General features: G+C 33.2%; 1 protein-coding gene across 2 annotated transcripts in view; it reads right to left on the reverse strand.

The window, feature by feature from the left end:
• Positions 1 to 25,497, reverse strand: part of LOC114334256 (toll-like receptor 6) — a 64,527-nt gene that overhangs the window by 13,578 nt on the left and 25,452 nt on the right. The window contains exon 2 of one of the 2 annotated variants that reach the window (XM_050660931.1): positions 1,517 to 3,135. The exons of the other annotated variant lie outside the window; for it this stretch is intronic. Coding sequence (XP_050516888.1) covers positions 1,624 to 3,135 — 1,512 coding nt within the window. The 3' untranslated portion in view covers positions 1,517 to 1,623. Of the gene's footprint in view, positions 1 to 1,516; positions 3,136 to 25,497 lie in introns of those variants that run through there. 2 annotated transcript variants of the gene reach the window in all.

The following is a 25,497-nucleotide window of genomic DNA, read 5'->3' on the forward strand; positions in this document are numbered from 1 at the left end:
CAGCAGTCTGAATATACTAACACCTACCACATAGAATCTGGAGTACGACAGGGTAGTACCTTGGGCCCAATATTATATTTATTGTACACGGCAGACATTCCCACTACAGAACAAACAACAGTGTCAACATTTGCTGATGATACAGCAATACTAGCCTTCCATCACAATCCTTCAGGAGCTACAAGAAACCTACAAAGAAACTTGATCAAAATAGGAGTATGGCTAAAAAAGTGGAAAATAAAAGCGAATAAATCCAAATCAATACACGTTACTTTCACGATGAAAAGAGATCAGTGTCCACTAGTGAAACTAAATAACAGCCAATTAGCACAAGCTGATAGTGTGAAATACTTAGGCATGCACCTAGACAAACGCCTCACATGGCGGACACATATTATATTCAACAAGCGAAAACAACTAGAACTGCAGCAACTATACTGGATTATCGGCAGGAGATCTAAACTGACCATTCAAAACAAAATACTTGTATATAAATCAATTCTAAAACCAATCTGGACATATGGAATCCAGCTATGGGGCACAGCGTCACATTCAAACTTAGAAATACTTCAAAGGTTCCAAAATAAGGTTTTAAGAATAATAGTCAGTGTCCCCTGGTACGTGCCAAATACAGCAATAGAAAGAGACTTAGAAATCCCCACCATCAAAAGTGAAATAAAACGACATAGCGAAAAATATCGGGATAGAGTGAATACGCATGTGAACCCCCTCGCGAGTGATCTATTTAACACCATAGGTGAAGTGCGCCGCTTAAAAAACTTAAACCAACGGACCTGATAAGCAGGTTTAACTAAGTGTACTCAGAATAACAAACAAATAACGGTTTTAAATAAATAGGTTAATTATGCAAAGGAAATAATTCACTGGAAATATTTCCTACATGTCCAATGTAAATATCCGATCATTTACATATTGTCATTTAATATTATATATGATATCGTGACAGATTGTAAATACACTGGGAGTTAAAAAAAAATGCTTCGTTGCCTCGTCTATACGACTGTTTTAGATTATCTCGACAACGAATATTTTAACTGTGCAAACTATGAAGAACGAAAGTAAATTGCAAATTACATTATTGTTTATTGGAACAATTATTAGAGCCATTTACTTTCGCACTTCTTATGTTGCACACTAAATATTCGTTGTCGCGATAAACCAAAACAGTCGTATATTCGTGGAATGGCCTATATCCAATTTTTGAATTTTGCTGCAAATATAGTCACTTTCTATAAAGCTGTTAAATAAATAAACGTTTCGCGATTTTGCCATTTTTTACGATGCTCATGACATCAATCAAATTTATTACTTCCATTGACCTGTTACTAAGGAATTTCCATTGTTAGAGCCTAATCTTCAAATCTCATAACATAAAATTTCAATTTTGAGTTTTGGCAACAAATATGAGCCATTTGGAGTCTGCCTAAAAATCGATGAATTTAAACTTTCACTATTAAACTGTATTTGTTTACTATTAAAATAACAATACGAAACGTGTACTAAAAATAATCTTATTTGTCTCATTTACACAAACATCTCATTTATCACATATTTGTTTTCAACAACAGATATCTATAAACATTGTCAATCGTTAAGTCCAATTTATTCTTGCAAATAATTATTATCTTCACCATTTTCGATAATTTCCGAAGACACTAAACCTGCTGAAGATATCGCCCTGGTTGGTCCTTTACTGTTGATCTCCTGGTACGTACGGTACTGCATATAAAACAAGAACCCAATACAAACGAACACTACACACATGAGTACAATGATGGTAACTTCTGCACCAGTAACTCTAGGTGGTACTGGTTGCGTAGAACCGACTGCTTCATTGACCACCTTCAGAGAACTCTTGATAGGTGTATCCACACACTTGAAGGCGCCTATGGCAGCATCGTAGAGTACGTATTTGAAGTTGTCTTCTTCGAAATATCTTTCCATCTCATCTTCTAACGCACAAGGCAACTTATTGTCCTCTAATTTTAGGTAAGAGAGCCTGGGAAGCCTATCAATAAGCCCTACGTAGTCAAAATCAGTAAGTTTGTTGTAAGAAAGGTCTAGAGCGTGTAAGCTATGCAGAGAGAATACACCAGTAATTGTAATTTCGTTAATTTCATTGTGGGAACAGTTCAGCAATTCTAGTTGGGGCAAGCCTGTAAAAGTTCCTGTCTGCATGGATGTAATTCTGTTGTTGAACAAGTTTAGATGACGCAAATTATACAGATCTGCCCACGTTTTTGTATTAATGTTCACAACTTGATTGTTACTCAAATCTAGATTTTCTAAATTGTGTAATCCCTTGAGGAACTTAGCTTGAATTTTATCGATCAAATTGTTCTGCAAATAAAGATTCTTTAAAAGGTTAGTTGGTTGTAGTTCAATCACAGGGCTTCTAAGGTTATTGTGTGCTAAATTCAACTCTAATAGTCCAGTTAGGTTAAGGAACTCGTCACCACCCAACGTTTGTATGTGGTTGCCTTCTAAGTTCAGAATACTCAAAGCTGTCATATTGGTAAAAACACCTTTAACATCCGATATTTGATTATTTTTAAGATTCAGGATCTTAATATTAGTAAGTCCATTAAATGCTTTCCCAGCGATAGTTTTTATGTTATTAGCTTCCATGTTCAACTCTTCAAGATTAACTAGTTCCAGGAACCCATCATCTGACAGTATATCTAGCTGATTGTGAGATAGATCAATGGTTTTTATTTTCTTTACTCCAGTAAATGTTCCTGGATAAATTGATCTAACACTGTTGTAGCTGATAATGAGACGTTCTAAGAAGATCAAGCCAACAAAACCTTTAGGATTGATCTTTTCTATTTTGCTGTTATTCAACCAAAGGTTCTTTATCTGGTTGCCGGAAATATCGAAAGTTCCAGAATCTATTACGGTTAAGGTACAGTGTTCGCATTTGACAGTTTCATCCAGCTGATCAAACCTATATGGAGTACTTCTAAAATAGGCTGGATAGGCGTTGACACACGTCGATGTGAGAGAGCCTCTTTCTCCATAAGAACATTTGGATAAGTCACCTGGTCCGACAGAGGTCTGTACTGTTCGTTCCACTAGCATCAGTATTAGTAGCATCCATATTTCTTTCCTCATCTGTAACAAAGGAAATCTTTTAGTAGAATTCTTCTAGAAAAGGGCTCTTTTGTCTTTCACTCACAAATGCTCACAAAATTAGTCATTAAATAATTATTTATATTGTCACCTGGGATATAAGTACCGAACCGCTAATTTCAGGGAAGCACTCTGACCCTTCTATTTTGAATAGCTTAGTACGGTACGGTAGATGACTATACAAGGGAAATTTCAATATGTGCTGACTTCAGGCACCAGCTTTTTTCTCGTATCCCAAGTCACGTAAAAACACAATATAAAGATTGTCGTAGAAGACACAAGTACTCGTAGTATCTCATCTCGTAGGTGTATTAGAAGTACTGACTTGTATCTCGACTTAAAAAGTTGAAAGTTATCTCGATCCACTATTACCAAACACTTGTCAATCTTCAATTGTACGTTTGAATTTTATCGTCAGTGGCTCCTCCCAAAACTAGTGGAATTTGTCTTATTCAATGTCTTATGTTCAAGATAAAGGCAGTTTTTGTTTTTGTCTTATGTTCATTTGTTTTCAGGTCGTCTTCCATGTCATCCAACTATCTCCTTCTGATGGGCTTTCCTTTTTCTCGGCTTCCTATCGGCTTCCATTGTCATAACTTCTTTACTGTTTTTCCATCTTCTTGTCTCTGTACAATGTACATGTGCCAACCATGAAAATCTTTAACTTTTCACAAATCTTACATACCCTTCATTCAATTCATATACTTTTCTCAGTATCTCTCGAATGTCATGATTTGGGCTTCATCGTTTTTCGTCATTTCATGGTGAGTTTTAATTGGATCTTTGCTCTTTTCCGGATCTCTTTCATTATTTATTCATCAGCTGGATACTGTTACACACCTGTCCGTGAAGTTCTTTGCGACATTCCCACCCTAGCTTAGAGCGCTGCTCTAAGGTGCTCTAACCTTGGGCTCATGGGAGATCTCAAAGCTCGTTTAACGATATGTGCATATAGCTATCAGCTAAGTTCAAAAGCAACTCCGCCATTGCTGGTCCCAAGCCCAGATGAGAAAGGAGGAGGGAGACCGGCTACTGTAAGGGTTCTGGTAATAGTATCCATGTCAAGTGGATGTTGTCGATAAATGGTAAGTAATGCTTAAGTCTACACTTGTAGATGCCACTAGCAAATCTTATCCAGGAACGGGTGGCTAAAGGCCAATGTCTAGCGCCTTAAATCTGGTCCATCTTGATTAAAGTATGATGACGCTAACTGAAGTGTCCCTGGCTCTCCAGGTTGAGAGAAAATACTTCTTGTTGATTTCTATTTTACAAGGCACCGCAGGCATCAGGTAAAATTTCTTCCTGGATTACAGAGTAATCTGCTAGTGGAATACAAATGCTATATTTCCAACAACATTATAAATTTTTGCATTCGACCCTTCTGCAATTTTATACCCATCTGTGTACCAGATCTAGGAGCAACAATCACCAATGACAACAAAATAGATCGAGAAGTTGAAACGCGAATGAAGTCAAAAATTTCTCTCACGAGATGCAAAATCCAGATATATAAGACCATGACCAGCAGTCGCGTATGGAAGCGAAACAAGGACGCTAACAAAAAGAGAAGTAAATAAATTTCTGGTGTGGAAACGTAAAATTTTTCCAGTGATATGGATGGCCCTTGCAGAGATAAAGATAGAGTGACAAACGAATGGAGGCGCAGGTACAATAACGAGTTGGAGTCTCTCTTTGAAGGAAAATCTAGTCAGATATATAAAAACTAATAGACTAAGATGGGCAGAGCATGTGGGCACTTTGATGGAGCATGAATAATGGGTTTTGAGAAAGCCAGATGGGAGAATGTCTCTAGGACGAGGACGGCCTAGAAAAAGGTAGAAAGATACAGTCAAAGAAGTTCTGAAGAACTTCTGTGTTTGATGCATGAGATGGGAGTTACACAAGGCTGCATTCTTAGTCCGCTGCTATTTGCACTATTTCTTAATGACTTACATGATTTTCTAGGAGGCGTTGATTTAAACGGATTTATCATTAGAATATTGCTGCATGCTGATGATATGGTAGTGTTAGCAAGCAGCCCGAGAGTTTTACAAATTATGATCAACAAATTGGGGGAGTATTGCAGACTATGGAATTTGAAGATCAACATGGACAAGTCAAAAATTATGGTGTTTAGACAAGGAGGTGGAGAAATTAAAGAAGAGTGGAAAATAAATGGAGAAGTGGAGGAAGTTGTTAATAATTATGGCTATTTGGGAGTGAAACTAACACCGCGGCTATCTTTTACTTCCCATTTTATTGAAAAACGACGAGCGGCTAGAGCAGCTATAAACATGGTTTGGCAAAAGGTTTTAGCTAAGGTTAATCTTCCACTATCATCTAAGGTGCGTATTTATGAAGGGGTAGTCCGATCAATTCTGACTTATGGTGCTCAAGTTTGGGGATTGGCGGAATTTAAGGAAGTTGAGGAGGTAAGAAGGCTTTTTATAAAAAAAAAATGTTGAATATTCCGAGTTACTGTCCAAACTATATGTTGGATTTAGAAACCAAAATTGAGCATGTGTATCTATTTACGATGAAGTTGCAAAACATATGTCAAGAGAGTGTTAGAGTATGAGGAAGGACGTCTGCCTAAATTTTTGCTTCGGGGAATGGTAAGAGCTAACTGTGGTTGGAGAAGAGATTGGGAAAACCTGGGAGAGAGATGGGGAGTGGAATTTAACACAGACTGGGAAAATAGGAATTTTTAGGAGGATAAGTTGGGACAGCTGATAAGAGCCATTGTGGTTCAGAAAAAGTAGATTAGATAGGAAAGAATTGTTGGAACTTATGAGAGGTTTGGGCTTGAGGGAACTGGTTGGATATGCAAGGGATGCATGGAAGTATAGATACAATCTAGTGTTGGAATATAACTATTAGACTCATGATATTCTATTCTTCTTCTTCTTGTCTTGTGCCTCTTCACCAGTTCTTAACCGATTTTGAGCTTGTATTCACGATATTCTAATATGTAAAATTTAATCTATACTTCTCAATTAATGAGTAACCTTTTATGCTTTACTAAATCTTAATTAATATTTAATTTAATTGTGTTTATATGTTTATTTTAGTACATAATGCTTTATAAAATTTCATTATACAGGGTGTCCCGAAAAGATTGGTCATAAATTATACCACAGATTCTAGGGTTAAAAATAGAACCTCATTTTGAACCTCATTTACCTATATACAATAGTGCACACAAAAAAAGTTACAACCCATTGAAGTTACAAAATGAAAATCGATTTTTTTTCATATATCGAAAACTCTTAGAGATTTTTTATTGAAAATGGACATGTATCATTCTTATGCTAGGAACATCTTAAAACAAAAATATAGTGAAGCTTGTCTACCCCATAAAAATTTTATGGGGGTTTTGTTCCCTTAAACCTCCCCAAACTTTTATGTACGTTCTAATTAATTCATTATTGTGATAACATTAGTTAAACACAACGTTTTTAAAACTTTTTTGCCTCTTATTACTTTTTCGATAAGCCAGTGTTTATCGAGATATTTTGAATATTTGTCGATTCCACCACAATTTGTATATGGTAAGTACGATTACAGAGACCTGTTAATAATCTGAAAATTTATTTATAATTTACATTTTTAGGTATATTTTGAAAAAGAAGCCACATCTCGATAAAAGGAGACTTGTCAAAAAAAGACTAAGAGACAAAAAAGTTTTAAAAATACTATGTTAAACTAATGGTACCACAATAATAGTTTAATTGGAACGTACACATATATTTGGGGGGTTTAAAGGAACAAAACCCCCATAAAATTTTTATGTTAATATATTAAAAAAGAAGCCGCATCTCGATAAAAACTGGCTTATCGAAAAAATAATAAGAGGCAGAAAAGTTTTAAAAACGTTGTGTTTAACGAATGGTACCACAATAATGAATTAATTAGAACGTACACAAAAGTTTTGGGGAGTTTAAGGGAACAAAACCCCCATAAAATTTATATAGGGTAGACAAACTTCACTATAAATTTTTTTAAGATATCCCTGCAATAAGAATGATACATGTCCATTTTCAATAAAAAATCTCTAATAGTTTTCGATATATTAAAAAAAATCGATTTTCATTTTGTAACTTTAAAAGGCTGTAACTTTTTTTATGAGCACATTTGTACTAAGGTAAGTTAGGTTCAATCGAACTCTTTTTGACCCCAGAATATGTGGTATAATTTATGACCAATCTTTTCGGGACACCCTGAATATTCTGGTGCCTGGTGTAAGCTTATCCCAGAAAGGGAATTTCACTGGAAACTATGATAGTTATCATTTTTTTCATATTTTTTATTAATAATTGTTAATTATATTGTTAGTTATAGAAAAAAAATGTTGATTTATATTTTGGCCAACCCCCTAGACGACCAATGGTCATGGGGGAAAATGTTTTATTAGGCGAGCTATTATGTTACTTTAAACATTACTGAAGTTAAAAGCAATAAACATTTCTGAATCTGAATCTGAATCTGAATCTGAATCTGAAATCTGAAGAAGTTCTGAAGAAAATGGGAGTGAGACAATGAGATAAAGTTTTACAGGACCAACAAACAAACATGGAAGGCAATAGTAAACGCGGCAAACAGTTGTATAGCTATTAATGATGACGTGTACAAATATAATCGTCTAGCCCAGCGATACTCAACCTGAGGCCCGCGGGCCGCATGCGGCCCTCTTGCGTTTTTTATGCGGCACGAAGGCTAACTAAAAGGCCCTGTAAATGATCAAATTGTTTTGAACTCAAGTAAGATAGTTAGTGGTGGCTTTTAGCATTTATAACAGAAAATATTGGCGAACTTAATCGTCGTTTACACATTAAAAGGTAAACATAAAATTATTTTCGTACTTGACAAAAATAAAGTATTTGCTTTCGTGGACAAGCTAAAGATGTACATCGAGGAAATTAATATATAAAATCTGCATAACTTTCCGACATTGGCTCAACAAGATGGAATTGATGTATTTCCAGAAAACTATGCTACTTATGCGGTTGTGCGGTTGTTATGCGGTACCGCACAACCGCAACCGCATAACACAAAAACTTGATTTATATCAACCGGTTGAACAGGCGGGATTTCGAAAAGGGTTTGGTACTAACGATCACTTACAAACCGTCAGAACACTGGTAGAAAAAACCACAGAATATAATGTACCCTTACATATGGCATTTATTGACTTTCACAAGGCTTTCGATAGTATTGAAACCTGGTCCTTTTTGTCAACCCTCAGGGATGCTCGAATAGACTCACGGTACACTACACTCATTAAAAACATTTATGAACAGGCCACATTCCACATCAAAATCAATGAAGACCAAAAAACCGAAAAAATACGCCTTGGTAAAGGTATTAGACAAGGTGATACTATTTCACCAAAACTTTTTACCTTAGCATTGGAAAATGTAGTCAAACAGCTCGACTGGGAGGAAAAAGGTCTAAACATTGATGGTGTACATTTGAGTCATTTGAGGTTTGCGGACGACATAGTATTATTCAGTACAGATATCAAGGAACTGGAGCAAATGATGAAGGAACTAAACCAGCAGTCAAATAAAATAGGTCTCAAAATGAATATTCAGAAAACAAAAATAATGAGTAATGTACAAACTAATCTTGTTATTGACAACGTCAGTCTTGAAAATGTAGACCACTATATATATCTTGGACATACCATTAAAATCGGCAAAGAAAACCAAATAGCCGAAATAAAAAGACACATACAATTGTCTTAGGTAGCTTTCGGCAAGTTAAGCTTTATCTTGAAGAATAGAGATATACCAATGTGTCTAAAACGTAGAGTTTATGACAAATGTATCTTGCCTGTAACTACATATGGACTGGAGACCATGGCCTTTACAAAGAAAACCTTAGAGCAGCTCAGTACAACTCAAAGAGCGATGGAGAGGGTCATGCTAGGGATTAGTTTGAGAGACAAAATTCGAAATATCGACATTCGTGAAAGAACAAAGATTACTGATGTCGCAGAACGTATAGCAAGGCTCAAGTGGCAATGGGTCGGACATGTTGCCCGAGATAATCCCGAAAAATGGACACAGAGACTAACAAACTGGAGACCAAGAGAGAACAGGCGATTAGTAGGCAGACCGCAGAAGAGGTGGGCAGATGATATCAAACAAGTCGCGGGCAAACAGTGGATGAGAATTGCCAAGAGTAGAAATCGATGGAAGCAAATGGAAGAGGCCTATGTCCAGCAGTGGACGAACACAGGCTGAAGAAGAAGAAGAAGAAGAAGAAGAAGAAGAAGATGCTACTTATTTCTAATTTTCTAGTTTTCTTGAGCAATGAATTTCAGGAAAGATTTAATGATTTGTGAAACATTAGGAAATGTCTTCTATTAATTGAAAATCCCTGGTACTTAGAAGTAGCGGCTACTATGCAACTTGCGGCCGTTGAGATTTAATATCGCAAAGTTGTCACATGAACTAATTAATTTTAAAAATGATACAAATCTGGAGGCAATTTTTAGAGAAAATTAGACGCAAATCAATATGAAGAATTCTGAAAATTAGTATCAAATAACTATAAAACTCGCAAAAGTTGCGCTTTTACTTGTTCCTCATGTTGTTCGCTTCATCGTACCTGTGCGAATAGTATGCAAAAAAATGTTTACCTATCTATCCTGACACTGATTCGCACCTGGAGGATGTTTTTTTTATTGGCTTTAAAAAAAAACAAAGTAAGTAGTACATACTATAAACATAATATATCTTATCTAAACTATCTAATTATTAATCTAATTTAAGGTTATCTAAGTCTGACCGACCTTATTGTTAAGAATAGATATAATAAATATTTTATTTTCAAAGTGAATTTTTGCTAAATTAATCTTAATAAAAATTTTGGGATAAGGACAAGGGTCACACTTTTCTCATTCAAGGGTTTTTCTTTTCTCTTAATAATTATTGATTACCTATATACCCACCCCACACGGTAAGGCAGGCATGTAGGCAATCAAAAGGAAAGACATTTAAGGTTACAAGCCTAATCTAGTCATTCTATAACTTAATTTTACAGTCATATAGGAAAAACAAAATAAAATCAAAAATACGTTTATCACTCAGTGCCAAAAGATACATAACATTATAGGGACCGTAAACGTTTAAACTTCTTAAATTTTTGTAAGAATGTCCGACTGATGTGTGTACTTCTTACAATTAAAAAATATATGATCCAAGTCCGCCGTTTCATTGCAAATATCACAAAGATTGTTATCAATTATTTTTATTTTGTATAAATGTGCCGGATAGCAAGCATGTCCAAATTTCATCCGAGCTATGGTTGTTATGGAACTTCTCGGATAATCATAATTTTTAAACCAGTAATTTTTTCGAATATCGGGTTCTAGTAATGTATATCTTGTGCCTTTTGTCAAAATAAAATGTTTGTATTGTTTAGACCATTTTTTATATAAATTATCCTTAGCAATATTTATTCTCTCATCTAATGTTAATAAGGGTGTGTAACATCTTCTCCCAACTGTATGCTTTCTTTAGCCGCTTTATCAACTTGTTCATTGAATGTGATACCTGAGTGTGCTTTCACCCACACAAAAATAAATTTTCTAGTTTTTTGCATTTGAGAGAGCAAAGTTTTTATTTTGGCTATGTAAGGATGACTATATGCGGAGTTGATTTGTAAATGTGATTGTAAACTATTTAAAACCGAAAGTGAATCAGAAAAAATTATGGAGTATGAAATGTTATTTTCCATTATATATTCTATAGCTTTCAAAATAGCAAACGCTTCTGCTGTAAAAATGCATGTTTTTCTACTCAATTTAAATCTGCGTTGTACTCGCAGTGGGACAATAAACGCCGCACCTGTGCCATAAGGATCTTTTGATGCATCTGTGTAAATAGCAGTATACATTTGATATTTGTTTAATAGCTGATTGATTATTTCATTATTAAGATATCTTAATTCAGAATATCTAGGTATAATTACCTGAATGTTCAACAATAAAACATTTAAGTTGGCTTTAACTGTTGTAGGGGAGAAGTCTATTGAGTTATTTCGTAAGCGGGCGACTTTAATAGTGCAGTCACTGAAGGTTTTCACCTCCGATTTCGTTGAACCTCCATCGATTTTCATGAAAATTGGTGAGTAGTTAGAGAATACCTCAAGGAACAAAGGTGACATGATGCCAACTTGCGCTTTTACCCTGAGGGTGGATGCCACCCCTTCTCGGGGGTGGAAATTATTTTATTAAAGGTCGATAGAGGGACAAATTATAAACAAAATTTGTTATATAAAGTTATTAAAATAAATCATCACTTTTTGAGTTATTAAAGACCAAAGATTTTATTTTTTCGTAAAAAAAATGCATGTTTTAAATCGCTTTTTTCACGTATAAATAAAAAACTATTCTTACTAAAATTGAAGAAAATAAAAAATTTAATACATTCCTCACATAAAGAAATAAACTTATGTTAGTTCAAAGTGAGTTATTGGGAATTGAATGTGTATTTTTTTTTTTCGACCAGTACTCAAATCTAAGTATTCAAGCTTAAATAACGGGAAAACGATGCAATGTATAAAATATTCCTGCTAAACATTTGCCAAAGTACTTCGGAATACCTATCAAATGAGCTTCAGAACAAGGTAATAGCGTCAATATTAAGCAAGTTATAATAAAAATAAAGAACCGTTTCGAATTTTTTAGTAAAAAGTGAAAAATAAAACATACGCCATTTCCACAAAAATTAAAATTTATAGTAGTCCTTACAAAAACTTCTTTATATTAGCATAAGTAATGTTTTCGATAATTTTGACCGGTTTAGAATGCATATTTTTGAAAACAAGATATGATTTAAAAAAATCATACTTTTTAAAATTATTGTAATTCTCATATTCTTTTGATAATAACTCCAAGAATACTCAATATACGTAAAAAATTATATACAACCCAATTTTAGTTTTCTCTGTGCCAAATATTTTACCTGTTTTACTATTTCTATAGGGTAAAAATAACCGAGATAGGAACGTTTAAATCTTAAATTTTGCTGTGGGAACCATGCAACCGGGGTCATTTAACCTTTTATTTTTAAAAAAGTAAGGGGTTTAAAAGATTAGGTTCAACGTGCTTAAATATCACTTGGAATTAACTTTCAAACAGTCTTTAGATGAATCTGATATCGTAAACAAGAACAGAGTTATTAAAAAAAACAATAACATTTTTTGGAAAAATTTTTAAAAGATAAATTTTGAAACAAATTTGGAGCATAAATTTTAACGCTATCAACATGTTCGGCGGCTCATTTAATAGATATTTTTAGGTACTTTGACAAATCTTTAATAAGTTTATGTTATAAAATGCATCAGTTACCCGTTATTTCAGCTCGAATACTTAAAGTTTTTTACTCGCCGAAAAAAATATACATTCAATTACCTATAACTCACTTTTAGTTAACATTAAAAAGTTTTTGTAGTAAGGGGTTTATTTCATTTTTTATTAGCTTCAATTTTGATAATAATAACTTTTTTGTAAAAACTTACACTTTTTGAGTGATTGATGAAAAATTGGTTAAAAACATGCATTTTTCTCAAGAAAAATTAAAATCTTTGATCATTAATAACTCAAAAAGTTTTGATTTATTTTAATAGCTTTATATAACAAATTTTGCTTGAAATTTGTCCCTCTATCGAATTATGGGGTTATTTTTAATAAAATATTTTATCCTCCGAGAAGGGGTGGCATCCACCCCCAGGGTAAAAGCGCAAGTTGGCACCGTCACCTTTGTTCCTTGAGATATCCTCTAACCGCTCACCAATTTTCATGCAAATCGATGGAGGTTCAACGAAATCGGAGATAATAGCTCATATCCACCTTCAGTGACTCCACTATAAGGAAAAATCCTGAATCAGGTTGATTGTTATTTTTAAATTATGATTTTTTTACACATCCGTGATGACGTAATCGATCTTTTTTTAATGAGAATAGGGGTCGTGTGCTAGCTCATTTAATTCACAGCTAGCTCTTTGAATTAAATTAATTCACAAAAAAGAAAGAAAAAGGTATATAATTTATTTAATTTAAAATACATTTTACTGCTGTCAGAAAACAGAAGAAAATGTTTATTTGACAAATAAACACTGCTTTTCCCTTAAATCCAATGTTCAAACTGCCAAGAGGCAGGTAGGAGGACGCTTCAACAATAAATTTAAGCGAAAAGCAATGTTTATTTCGACGTTGCCAAGCCAAAACGGCATAAACGCCAAAATGACTACTTTTTAGTTAGCTGCACTAAAAAATAGGATTTTAATTTCCGCACCAGACAGTAAAGGCGGAATAACCGCAGAAAAATTGAAATAGGTGTAATATAGATTTAAAATTTTTATAAACGCCAGTCTAGTCACGCACGTGAACACCGACGTGAACACCGATTGACATAATCGCCAGTGCCCGTAAGATTATCATTGTGTACATTTCGGTCCAGTAATAATAGTAAAGGTAGGTATTTTTACAATTTTTATGGATAACTAACATGGTATTATCTACCTTTGCAATATTTTCAATTTGTATTGATTTTTGAAGCGTAAACACACTGAATTTCTTTAAAAACTATGAGGCGTTTATGCCAAAACCACATATTTACATCTTGGTTGGCACAAGTGCCATTCCTCAATGGTATTCTTATGCAGGTTTCTTATTTAAAAATTGCGCAAATAAAAAGTTTATTTTAAAATATTCTATTGTAACTTACTACTAGTGTGATGAACAATTCATTTTGTATTACAGCATAGAGTTCAAATCAATTTTATATAGCTAAAAATGGCGATCGATTTTTGGCGTTTATGCCAGTTTTTTGTTGCACATGAATAGCAGAAGTAAAAAAATAATGGCCTTACTAAATGAAAATAAAACATATACCGAATCAGTACAAAATGATACACTGACTGACAATAATCCCCCTATATTTCCCTTGAAATATAGTTTGATGACATTTATAATGCCAACATTGCAGAAGCTTTTAGCAATGACATTATCATCTTTGAGGAACCACCAGACGTTGCAGTAGAAGAAGAAATATTTAGTCACGATCTCACATCATGTTTCAACTTAGCAGCAGATAATGGTTTGGATGCCGGTATAAGTAGTGATCAAAATAAGGAAAATACAAGCAATCAAATCAATACGGATGTTGAACCAAATGTTGACAGTGATTATGAATTAGAATCCACTACTTATTATTAGATATCCACTTTTAAGTATTTCATATTTACTTTTAAGTATTTCATCCTAGCACCAAAACATGTTTAAAGAATTTAAGGTTTTGTTTTTAACTTAGAATGTATTTTTGATTAATAAAAAATAAACCCTATCAAAAATCTTCATAATTTCATCAGTTTTCTTGTTGGCATAAACGACAATTTTTGATTTTCGTTTCTTTTTTCATTAATGGCATATATCCCTTTTAAGCGCCATATTGACTAACCTTACAACGATGCGATCGACAAAAACGCCAGAGGTAAGTTTGGCATATTCACCAATGTTATATCTTGATTGGACCTTAGCGCCATTTTATAGTTTTTAATTTATTTCAGACAGTATTTTCAGCCACATTAATGTTCACAATATATTAAAATTTGAAAAAAAAAATCACCAATTTTTTTGAATCACTGTGCAGATAAGCAAAATTGGCAAAAATAAAAATAATCAGTTTTTTGTGTTTCCTGAAAAATCAAGTTAATGTCGTTTATGCCGTTTTGGCTTGACAGCGTCGATTTATGAAATAAATATTTTTTTCTGTTTTCTTACAACAATAAGCTATATTTTGAGTTAAATAAATGACATACATTTTTCTTTGTGTGTTAATTAATTTAATTCAAAACAAAAAATTGTTTAGGCATCCTGTGAATAACCTTTCAAATGAGCTAGCACACGACCCCTATTCTAATTAAAAAAGTCATCGATTGCTTCATTACGCCCAGATGGATGACGTCACTAGTATGATACATATACCAAAAAATCGTAATTTAAAACTAAAAATCGATGTTTCAGAATTTTCCTTTAAGTCGCCGGCTTACGCAATAACGAATCTATTCCTTTCATTTGCACCATACTGTATGTTACTTTACATAAATTGCGGCCCGCAAGCTGTGGCAATAGCTGCTATGTGGCCCAGGAAAAAAAAAGGTTAAGTATCGCTGGTCTAGCCTATTCTAGGAATATTCTATGTATATTATGATTATTAGATGCTCTATCTAATAAATGATAGATACAATGTATCAGCTGTTACATTTTAAACAAAATAATGAAAAATACAATATCGTTGGATTTCTCAAAAAGTTCCTTTATCCCACGAACCAACTATTTATCTGTCAGATTTTCTGTACCAGTTACTAAGTGTAACTAGTGACCTTTACCACGCTATTTGTTAAAGATTATCTGTTTCCAGGACCGTATCATAAAAATAACACCGTTCTTAGGTTAAAAATAAACTGCATTTACACGTACCAACTGTTATTAATGTGTTTCTGATAAAAAAATGATAAAAGGGTATTATCGTTTATGGGTCATTCCATTTCAAATCACTCAATTTTGGAGCAAAAAAAATTTTGGACCTCCGATTTGTCTGAAAATTGGTATATAGCTTCTGCGGGACGTAAAAATAAGATATTTAAGGTCAAAAAATCTTCTTCTTTTTTTCTCAAAATGTTATTTTATGCGATTTTACAGTGATTTGGTGTTTATTTATACAAATTTGCATTTTCTATCGTAAAGTATCAATGGAAAACATAATATTTTAATGGAAGGGACTTAAAAATGTCATTATATGGCATTATAACAAGTCAAAATTCAAAACAAGCTTTTGATCAAATTTTATAGTGTAGAAAACGTTAAAATACCGTTTTTTACATTTTTCTCCATTCCCAAAATACATCATAATCGATTTGGCTGAAAATTTGCCCACAGATAGACAAAACATAGGACTTTAAGTGGTGAGAAGGATTTGAATTATATTACAATACCAAAAAAGTTACATGCAATATTATAGCCAAAAATATAGGCGTCTACTGTAAGTACAATTAACTCGAAAATATCGACCTCACGACAAAAATTGTTAAAAAGAAATTGTAATAATTGTAAATACGATTTATTTGGAACAATTTCAGTTCCTACCATTTTTGTCGAAAAGTTAAAAATGGCGGAGATATTGAGCAAAACAGGTTCTCCTTTAAAATCAAGATGGCGGCTAACGTAACGGAGGAATTCATTCGTGATTTTAAATTTAGGCTACTATTGACTCCCCTAAAGATCAGAAAAATAAAATTTTGGGCAGCTCGGCATTCAAGGTCAAATGCTATCCCGACTGGACTAATATATACTTTTGAATCTGATATTACTGCATGTAACTTTTTAGGTATTGTAATAAAATTAAAATCCTTCTAACCACTTAAAGTCCTATCATTTGGCTATCTCTGGGCAAATTTTCAGCCAAATCGATGATGATGTATTTTGGGAATGGAGGAAAATGTAAAAAACGGTATTTTAACGTTTTTTACACTATAAAATTTGATCAAAAACTTGTATTGATTCAAAATAACTTGTTATAATGCCATATAATGACATTTTTGAGTCCTTTCTATGAAAATATTATGTTTTCATTGATACTTTACTACAGAAAATGCAAATTTGTTTAAATAAACACCAAATCACTGTCAAATCGCATAAAATAACAATTTGAGAAAAAAAGAAGAAGATTTTTTGACCTTAAATATCTTATTTTTACGTCCCGCAGAAGCTATATACCAATTTTCAGACAAATCGGAGATCCAAAATTTTTTGCCTGAGTGATTTGACATGGAATGTACCTTATATTTGTGTCTTAGTATACGCAATTTATTAAACATTTAATAAAATTTGGTCCACTGTGTTAAAACACGTCCTGGCCACTCCAAATTGACCCATATACCAGGGGTGGCCAAGGTCCTTGATAGCCCGAGCCATTTTTTAAATTTTGAAATTTTTCGTGAGCCGCAATTAAATGCGTATTAAAAAGTATGTAAAATAGGTTTTTTCTACGGCCGTGCCAAAAGAGCCACTTTCACGCACGCATTTCGTTTCCGAAAGTTGCACTTTCCGGCACGGCGTGCGTGAAAGTAAATTTTCCCGTACGGCGTACGGGAAAGTAAAATACCTTGTAATATGGCATTATAATATATTATAATTCATGCAATAATCTAATATTTAGATATTATTTACTAATTATTTCAAATTTATCTTATTGTGTTCATGTTTTAATGAAATTAGCGCGATTATTTCATTCATATGAGATTCTGACCAATAGAAAGCTACAGAAATCTAAATTAAACTGATAATTTTTGATAATTTCCCGTCGTCAAGTATATTACGTCAGATGCCCTTCGTTGCTACGAAAAAATACATTCAGTGACATTAACGAAAATTAATGTTTTAAAAATTATAAAAGTGATGATTCTCGACCGTCAAACATTTATAACAACTGTGTGTTTAATTGTACTAATTTGTACTTACATAAATAAATTACAATAAAATTTAGGTTTTGAACAGTTTTATTCATGAAATCATCGAAACAAATTGCACTCGATCTCTAAAATTAATATATAATTTTTGCCCTCGTGACACTTTTACATAATTTCACTCGCCTTCGGCTTGTGAAATTAAAACTGTCAAAGTGTCACTCGGGAAAAATTCAATAATTTTAGAGCTCTTGTGCAATTACTACTGATTATTTCATTCATAGGAGATTCTGACCAATAGAAAGCTACATAAATCTAAATTAAACTGATAATTTTTGATAATTTCCCGTCGTCAAGTATATTACGTCAGATACCCTTCGTTGCTACGAAAAAATACATTCAGTGATATTAATGACAATTAATGTTTTAAAAATTATAAAAGTGATTACTTTCAACCCTCAAATTAATATTTATAACAACTGTGTGTTTAATTGTACTAATTTGTACTTACATAAATAAATTACAATAAAATTTTGGTTTTGAACAGTTTTATTCATGAAATAATCGCAACAAATTGCACTCGATCTCTAAAATTAATATAGAATTTTAGAGCTCTTGTGCAATTACTACTGATAATTCAATGAAATAAAATTATTTTGACATAATATTTAAAAGCCAGATCATTAGACAATTACAATGGTTTTGAATCGTCGTCATGAAAACCAATATCGTCGTCGTGGTAACCCATTACATTGAAAGTTTGGTTTTGACAACCTTGTCAAAAAATTAATTTGTGTATTTTCACTTCTAAATAAAAATTGATATAACTCTGTTTTTGTGGCTTTTTTCCAAACGTACGGCCCTAAAAAAATATTGTTCCTAACTCATGCGGAAAGTGTCGTCCCCGCACTCGACTGCTTGCCCAAACTCCGCTATTGAGTCGTTCGGGTCAACGGCAGTCTCGTGCGTGAAAGTATCACTTTCCACACCAGTTAGGAAAATAACTATTTTTATTTAATAAACACCAATAAGATGCTTAAGATCATCACAATCTGATCAAACAATATGATCAATGAGCAACTTTGTTCTAGCCTAAATTACTACTAAAAATTTAAGAGTAGGGACAATCTCACTAGTATCTCTTAGATTTTGTTAATCTATTGTACAAATATTAACCTGTACCTTCACTTGCACTATACATATGACTATACTCTGGTTTTCACTTCACTAACTCAAAGGATTTCTTCCTCTTGAGTCTTCTAGCCAGATCCGTGTTGTCAAGGAGCTGGATGTCATCAACATTAGCGTATTGAGGAAGTCGTTGTTCGTGACTCCTGGCAAATTTTTCAGTGGTCTTGTTAACAGTATTGATCTCTAGAAGTTACTGATCCTATAGCATCAAGGAGCGTTGTGTGTGTGTGTGTGTAGAGGAAAGGGATGGCCTTAGACGCAGTCTATTAGCCACAGAATTTATTTTTATTCATACGCATATTTATATTAGATGTATATAAGATTAAATATCGATATTAGCTTCTTTAACGAAATTTATTATAGCATCGAAGACGAGTTTATTATTACTAGATAACAGGGAACCGATGTTGAGAGGGAGAGGTGTGTTGTGTTCTATTAAGGAATTATATAGTTTAAAAATAGCTGTGCTATTCTTTTGACACTCCAGGAACATGTGGTTAATGTCACCTATGGACATGTTGTCACAGTCACATAACGGGGAGTTAAGTATCCCTAATTTATGAAGGTGCGCCGGAAAACGGCCGTGATTCAATTTTAAGCGAGTTATAACTGAAGTATGTCTTTTGATATAATCAAAAGTCGTATGCGGTATTTTATTTGGAAGTTGTGGATAAAGCTGAAAATAAAGATTTTTCGATGTCTTGCTAAAATTATTGTAAGATTCTGTCCATCTGTCTTTAATAGATTTTTTTAATTTAGTACTTAAGTCGGTATGTGAAAATATTTTTACGAATTTATCTGATTTACAAGCTTCTTTCGCTTCATAATCAACCCTTTCGTTACCGATAATACCGCTGTGACCTTTTACCCATATGAGAATTATTTTTTTATTTTGCTGATTTAATTGGTACAATAAGTTTTTTATTTCACAAATTAATTCTTGATTATATATATTTATTGGAGGTCCTTCAATAGCTTGCAAAACGGACTTAGAATCTGACATAATACAAACAGTTTGAACTGGATTTAGCGTGCACCATAATAGGCTTTTTTTAATCGCCAAGGACTCGGCGCTGTAAATAGAAAATATATCCGCTAGTTTAAATTTTTCGACATGATTGATGTGTGAAACAAAAAATGCTGCACCTATTCCAACCTCACTTTTGGACCCATCTGTAAATATTTTAGTTACATCCTTTCCAAAAGCATTCAATGTGGTGGTGAGTATTAGGTTATTTAAATTAGGGATTTCTGAATATTCAGGGTATATAATTGTTGGCCGAAATATGATACTTTGATAACTATATTGAAATATTGGATATTTGGGACTATTTAATATAAAAATTTCATAATGGTTGGTATTAACAAAGCCATCTGCCAAGGGAGGGGAATTTTTTATCCTCCAATAAGGTGTTGTAAGATTACAAGTGTTAATAAAAGCTATTTTTCGGATCATACTCGTATTAAATGTTCTGTATTTAATTATTTGTTTTTCAGCTAAGTACTGTCTACGTATATTTAATGGGGGTTCTTGTATTTCTGCAAGGACTGCTTGGTTAGGCGATGACATCATTAGACCCATACAAATTTTTAAAGCCTTATATTGTATACGATCAATGGTGATTAGATTCGTTTTGGATGACGCCCCGTATAATGTACAACCATAGTCCAATATGGAACGAATATATGCTTTGTAGAATGTATACGATACAGTAACATCTGCTCCCCATTTTTTTTTTGGAAACCACTTTTAGTAGATTTATGCCGTGTTCGGATCTTTTTTTAATATATTTTATGTGGTTAGTCCAAAGCAGTTTTTTATCTAGTACTATACCTAGGTACTTATATTCGTCGACGAATGGAATCGTGAACTCGTCTAGACAAGCAGCTCTAGCAGTTCTAACTCGGTGACGAGTAAAACATACCAAGGCAGTCTTATCCTGAGAAACACTGAATCCCATGTCATTAAACCAACCTGTTATCAAATGCATACATTCATTTAAGTCATCTAAACATTTCTCATATGAACCATGGCTGAAGTAAAAACATAAATCATCCGCGTATTGTATCATGTTAAATTTATCACCTACTAACGTATGCAGATCTGCAGTGTATATATTAAATAAAATAGGGCTCAATACAGACCCCTGAGGTAAACCGTTACATACTGTGTGTGGACCATGTAATACGTTATTATGATCACGTAAAAATATTTTTCTATTATGAAAGATACTTAAGATATTGGTACATACAGTTTTATTAATTCCAATTTTTTCCATCTTTTTTGATAAAATATTTAGGTCAACTACATCATAGGCCCCTGTTAGATCTATGAATAAACATAATGTATATAGGTTTCTGGAAAAACTTATTTGTATATCTGAAACTAAGTGACTCACCGCATCTATTGTTCCCCGTCCTCTGCGAAAACCATATTGAATGCTTGGTAAAAGGGATCTATATTCCACAAAATGTTCTAATCTAAACTTAATTAATCTTTCGAATGTTTTGGTCACGCATGATATTAACGAGATTGGGCGGTATGATGATGGAATTTCTGGATCTTTATAAGGTTTAAGTAACAGACAAATTATAATATTTTTAAAGCAGTCATAATATTTTTGTTTCCTCCACCAGTCATTAAATAATTGCAAAAGAAAATTTTTAGCAGAATATGGTAGGTTATAAATTATTTTATAAGTAAAGCCATCTAACCCGGGAGCTGTGTTCCGACTATTTTTGATCGCTAAATCCAATTCGTCCATTGTGAAAGAAGTAGACAATTCATCTTCATGATTAAATGGGAATTTGTTAACTGATTTAACCACAAAATTAGAAGCAGAAGGAGGACCTATTTTGTTTAGTATTTCCTCTATTAATTTTTTTGAAAGAGGTTTTTTGGGACAATGAAAATTTTTATTATTTACAGCTTTAACGAACTTCCAAATTTCAGTTAGTGGTGTATTTTTATTAAGTTTATTTAGGAAGTTAATCCAGCTACAACGTTGTTTGTTTTTAAATAAACGTTTAGCTTGGGCAGCTACGTTTTTATAAACTAAATAATTATTATGATTGGACAGAATTCTATAATTTTTTAAGGCCGTTTTCCGTTTTTCTACCATCTTACTACATTCCTGATCCCACCAAATTGGTCTTGGGGAAATGGGAGTAAAAGATTTTTTAACAGGCATAGACCGAGTCGCTGCATTGGAAATCATTTCGAAAAATGTTGATGCATTACTTGTGTTATTTTCAGTAAGTAACTGAGTAACATCTTTTTCCAAGAGTGTTTGGAATAATTCCCAGTCTGCGCATGTGTCATTCCACTTAGTGGATGGGTTTATTGAAAAATTTGAAGGCTTAATTTGGATGTCGATAGCTATTGGGTAGTGGTCCGATCCCATAGTGTCATCTAAAACCGTCCAAGTTAATTTATCAACTAAAAAATGAGAGGTTAATGTTATGTCAACAGCTGAATGATTTCCACTAGAGTTAATTCTAGTGGGAGTACCATCGTTTAATACAACAAAGTCTAGATGATCTATTGCATCTACTAAAATTTTACCATGTCGATCATCAGGTATAGGTCCCCACCTATCATGGTGCGCATTAAAGTCTCCGCAAAAAAGAGTATGGGACTTGAACTGCTGAAATAATTGTAGCCAGTCGGTAAAATTGACAATCACGTCAGGTGGTCGGTAAATAGACACTATTGATAAGTTTATAGAAGGTAAAGTAATTGCGCACACTTCTAAATCTATGTTTAACGGCTGGATGATATTAACCTCTTTAAAACCGAGCCCTTGCGCTACAAAAATACCAACGCCACCATAACCATCAACTCTACATTTTTTAACTAAATTGAACCCTTTCAAAAAAAAGTTTTCGTCAGGCTTAAGCCATAGTTCTGATATAACAATGATGTCAATAGTTGTACTGTTAACAAAATTAATTAAACTTGCTTTATTTGATTTTAAAGATCTGCAGTTCCACTGCAAAATATATAGTTTGTCTTTTTTAATATTATGGTCAGGAATCGGGAAGGTTAATAATATTCGGATTCAGATCCACTAATATTAATGTCCATTCCATCTGTGTGATTGTCGGTATCAAACATATTATTAACAAATTCTCTTATATCTGATTCTGCAAAAGAAACTGGGCTAGACGGAAAACTTTTTTGAAGTTGTTTAACGAATGTAGATAGTATAAGTACTGACTTTTCTTTATAGTTCATATATTCGTCCCTATAAGGATTAGGAAGAACAGTATTAGCATTTGATTTTAATTGGGGGGTTTTTTTTATTGGTGACATTTCTGTAGTGGGAGATAGTGGGGAAGGTTTTCGTTTTTTGGAAGTAGGAATATTTGTTTTGATAAAGGGTTTCCTTAATACGGCTGAAGAACTCTGAGAAGATGTTTGCCTTACTTCAGGCAATGGTGGAAAGTTGTTAATATTATTTAACACCGAGAACCTGTTATTCGTAACAATTTTGGCATAGGAAGGATTTACATACATATTTTCAGCTTCTTTAAAGGAAATGTTTTCCTGAGCCATAATATGTTTAATTTGTTTTTGTTTTGTGAAAATAGGGCATTTACGGGAGATTGAAGTGTGTTCATTGTTTTTACAGTAAATACAAACATTTTCTGATTGACACTCATCTTCCAGATGATCCAAACCTGTGCATTTTTTGCATCTGCTTTCTTTAGATTTGCACTGTCTGGCCGAATGGCCATAACGCAAACATTTAAAGCATTGGACAACCGGTTGTACATAAGGTTCTACTTGAAAGTTACAAAGATTAATTTGTATGTTTTGTGGGATTTCATTGCCCAGAAATTGTACTATAATCATTTGTCTGTTAACTAAACTGGAATTTCCGTCTGAGTCTATAATTTTTCTTTTCATTCTTTGAACGCTTACAATTTGTTTATTGGAAATGATGGCTTTTAGTAGATACTCCTCGGAGAAAGTCGTATCAACCGTTCTGACGATGCCTTTTTTATGGGTGTAAAATTTAGGGATATATGCTACTAAGTTATTTTGATTTATAACATAATGATTTACTAGCGAATTAGCGGATTCCATAGTTTTAAATATGACTTTTACGCGGTTTATTCCTACCGATTTTATATCCTCCACTTGTTTACTTAATTTCTCCTCCGGGAGTATATAGTGACCAATTTTAATTGGGAAAAGCCTTCCAATATGTTTTTCTTTACTTTCCACGAAAACAAAATAAGGACCTTTATCGCCTGGTCTATAACGATTTTCTAAATCAATAATATTATTATAACTAGAATCAATATTTTCTTTTTCAGTATTGTTCGGACAATTATTTAAATTTAAATCGGGCGGTTTCCCGCCCGTATTTTTCCCCATGGTTTATAAAATATTAGAAATGTTTTTAAATAATATTTGTAAATAAAATATATAAATCGTAAAATCAAAACCAAACTCTTAAATATAAATAGGAAACAATAGTTGAAATACTAGGTATTTCAATTAAAATATAATGAGCAGGTAATATACTTATCTCAGCAAAAAGTAAAAATACCAGCACACGAATTTATGTCCGCACTATTAGACTGATGAATTCGAACTGCAAGGAGCGTTGACAATGCTCCTTAGCACTTTGTTTTGGAATCACTGGATGATGCTTAAATTACTCTCACTAACACAATCCCACATCTAGATGCCACATATGTCCATATAGGTTTTAGAATATGTTTATACAAAAGTATTTTGATGTAGATTGGCAGAGTAGATTGTCTTCCCAATAGCCAATACATATTTTAAACTTCATGTTAAGCTGTTCTCTTTTCTTTTTTACATGAGCTCTCCAGCGTAGCCTAGCGTCGAATGTAATACCCAAATATTTTGCGGTACCGGCATATGGTATTTGAGTATTATTAACATTACCAGGACTGTGTTATTTTTTTTGGTTTGTAAAATTAATATGTATTGACTTCATTTCGTTTAATTTAATTCGCCAGCATCAACTCCACTTGTTATGTCTGTTAGCAGAAGCTTGTAGTTTTCTTGCTGCTTCTTTATGGTCTAAGTCTAAGACGCTAGTATCATCAACAAATAGTGATATCAGTAGTCTATATTAGGTAGAGGAGTGGTCCTATCACACTACGTTGTGGTACAAGTGTATCGATTTCTTGTAGTTCCTTCTTCTTCTTAAAGTTCCATTTCCCATCGGAGGTTGGATATCATAATGGCTATGGTCACTTTGTTAGCTGCTGCTCTGAACAGTTGTAATGAACTACAATTAAACCATTCTTTAAGGTTCCTCAGCCAGGAGATGCGTCTTCTTCCTATGCTTCTTCTTCTTTGGATCCTTCCTTGTAGTTCCGAGTAGACTTATTCTTGCTTAACCACAAATACTCTATCTGATAATATAAGATTCCAATAATTCGGTGTGTTGTCTTAGCAAAATCCTGCTTGATTTGTTTGTGGCACGAAGAACTTCGTGCCACACTTTATTATTTATTTTATTTTACTTTAGTTTTTAAATTTTTATGTTCAGCCAATATTTTATTTTATTTATGTAAAAATACTTTTAAACTATATATAATTGTATTAACTTAATTAATTACTTAATACAGTACGCCAATGGTTTATATTTAATATCCCTCTTCGCCCAGCTTTTGCTTTTTTGTCAC

This window comes from Diabrotica virgifera, chromosome 9 (genome assembly GCF_917563875.1).
Source record: "Diabrotica virgifera virgifera chromosome 9, PGI_DIABVI_V3a".
Taxonomy (NCBI): domain Eukaryota; kingdom Metazoa; phylum Arthropoda; class Insecta; order Coleoptera; family Chrysomelidae; genus Diabrotica; species Diabrotica virgifera.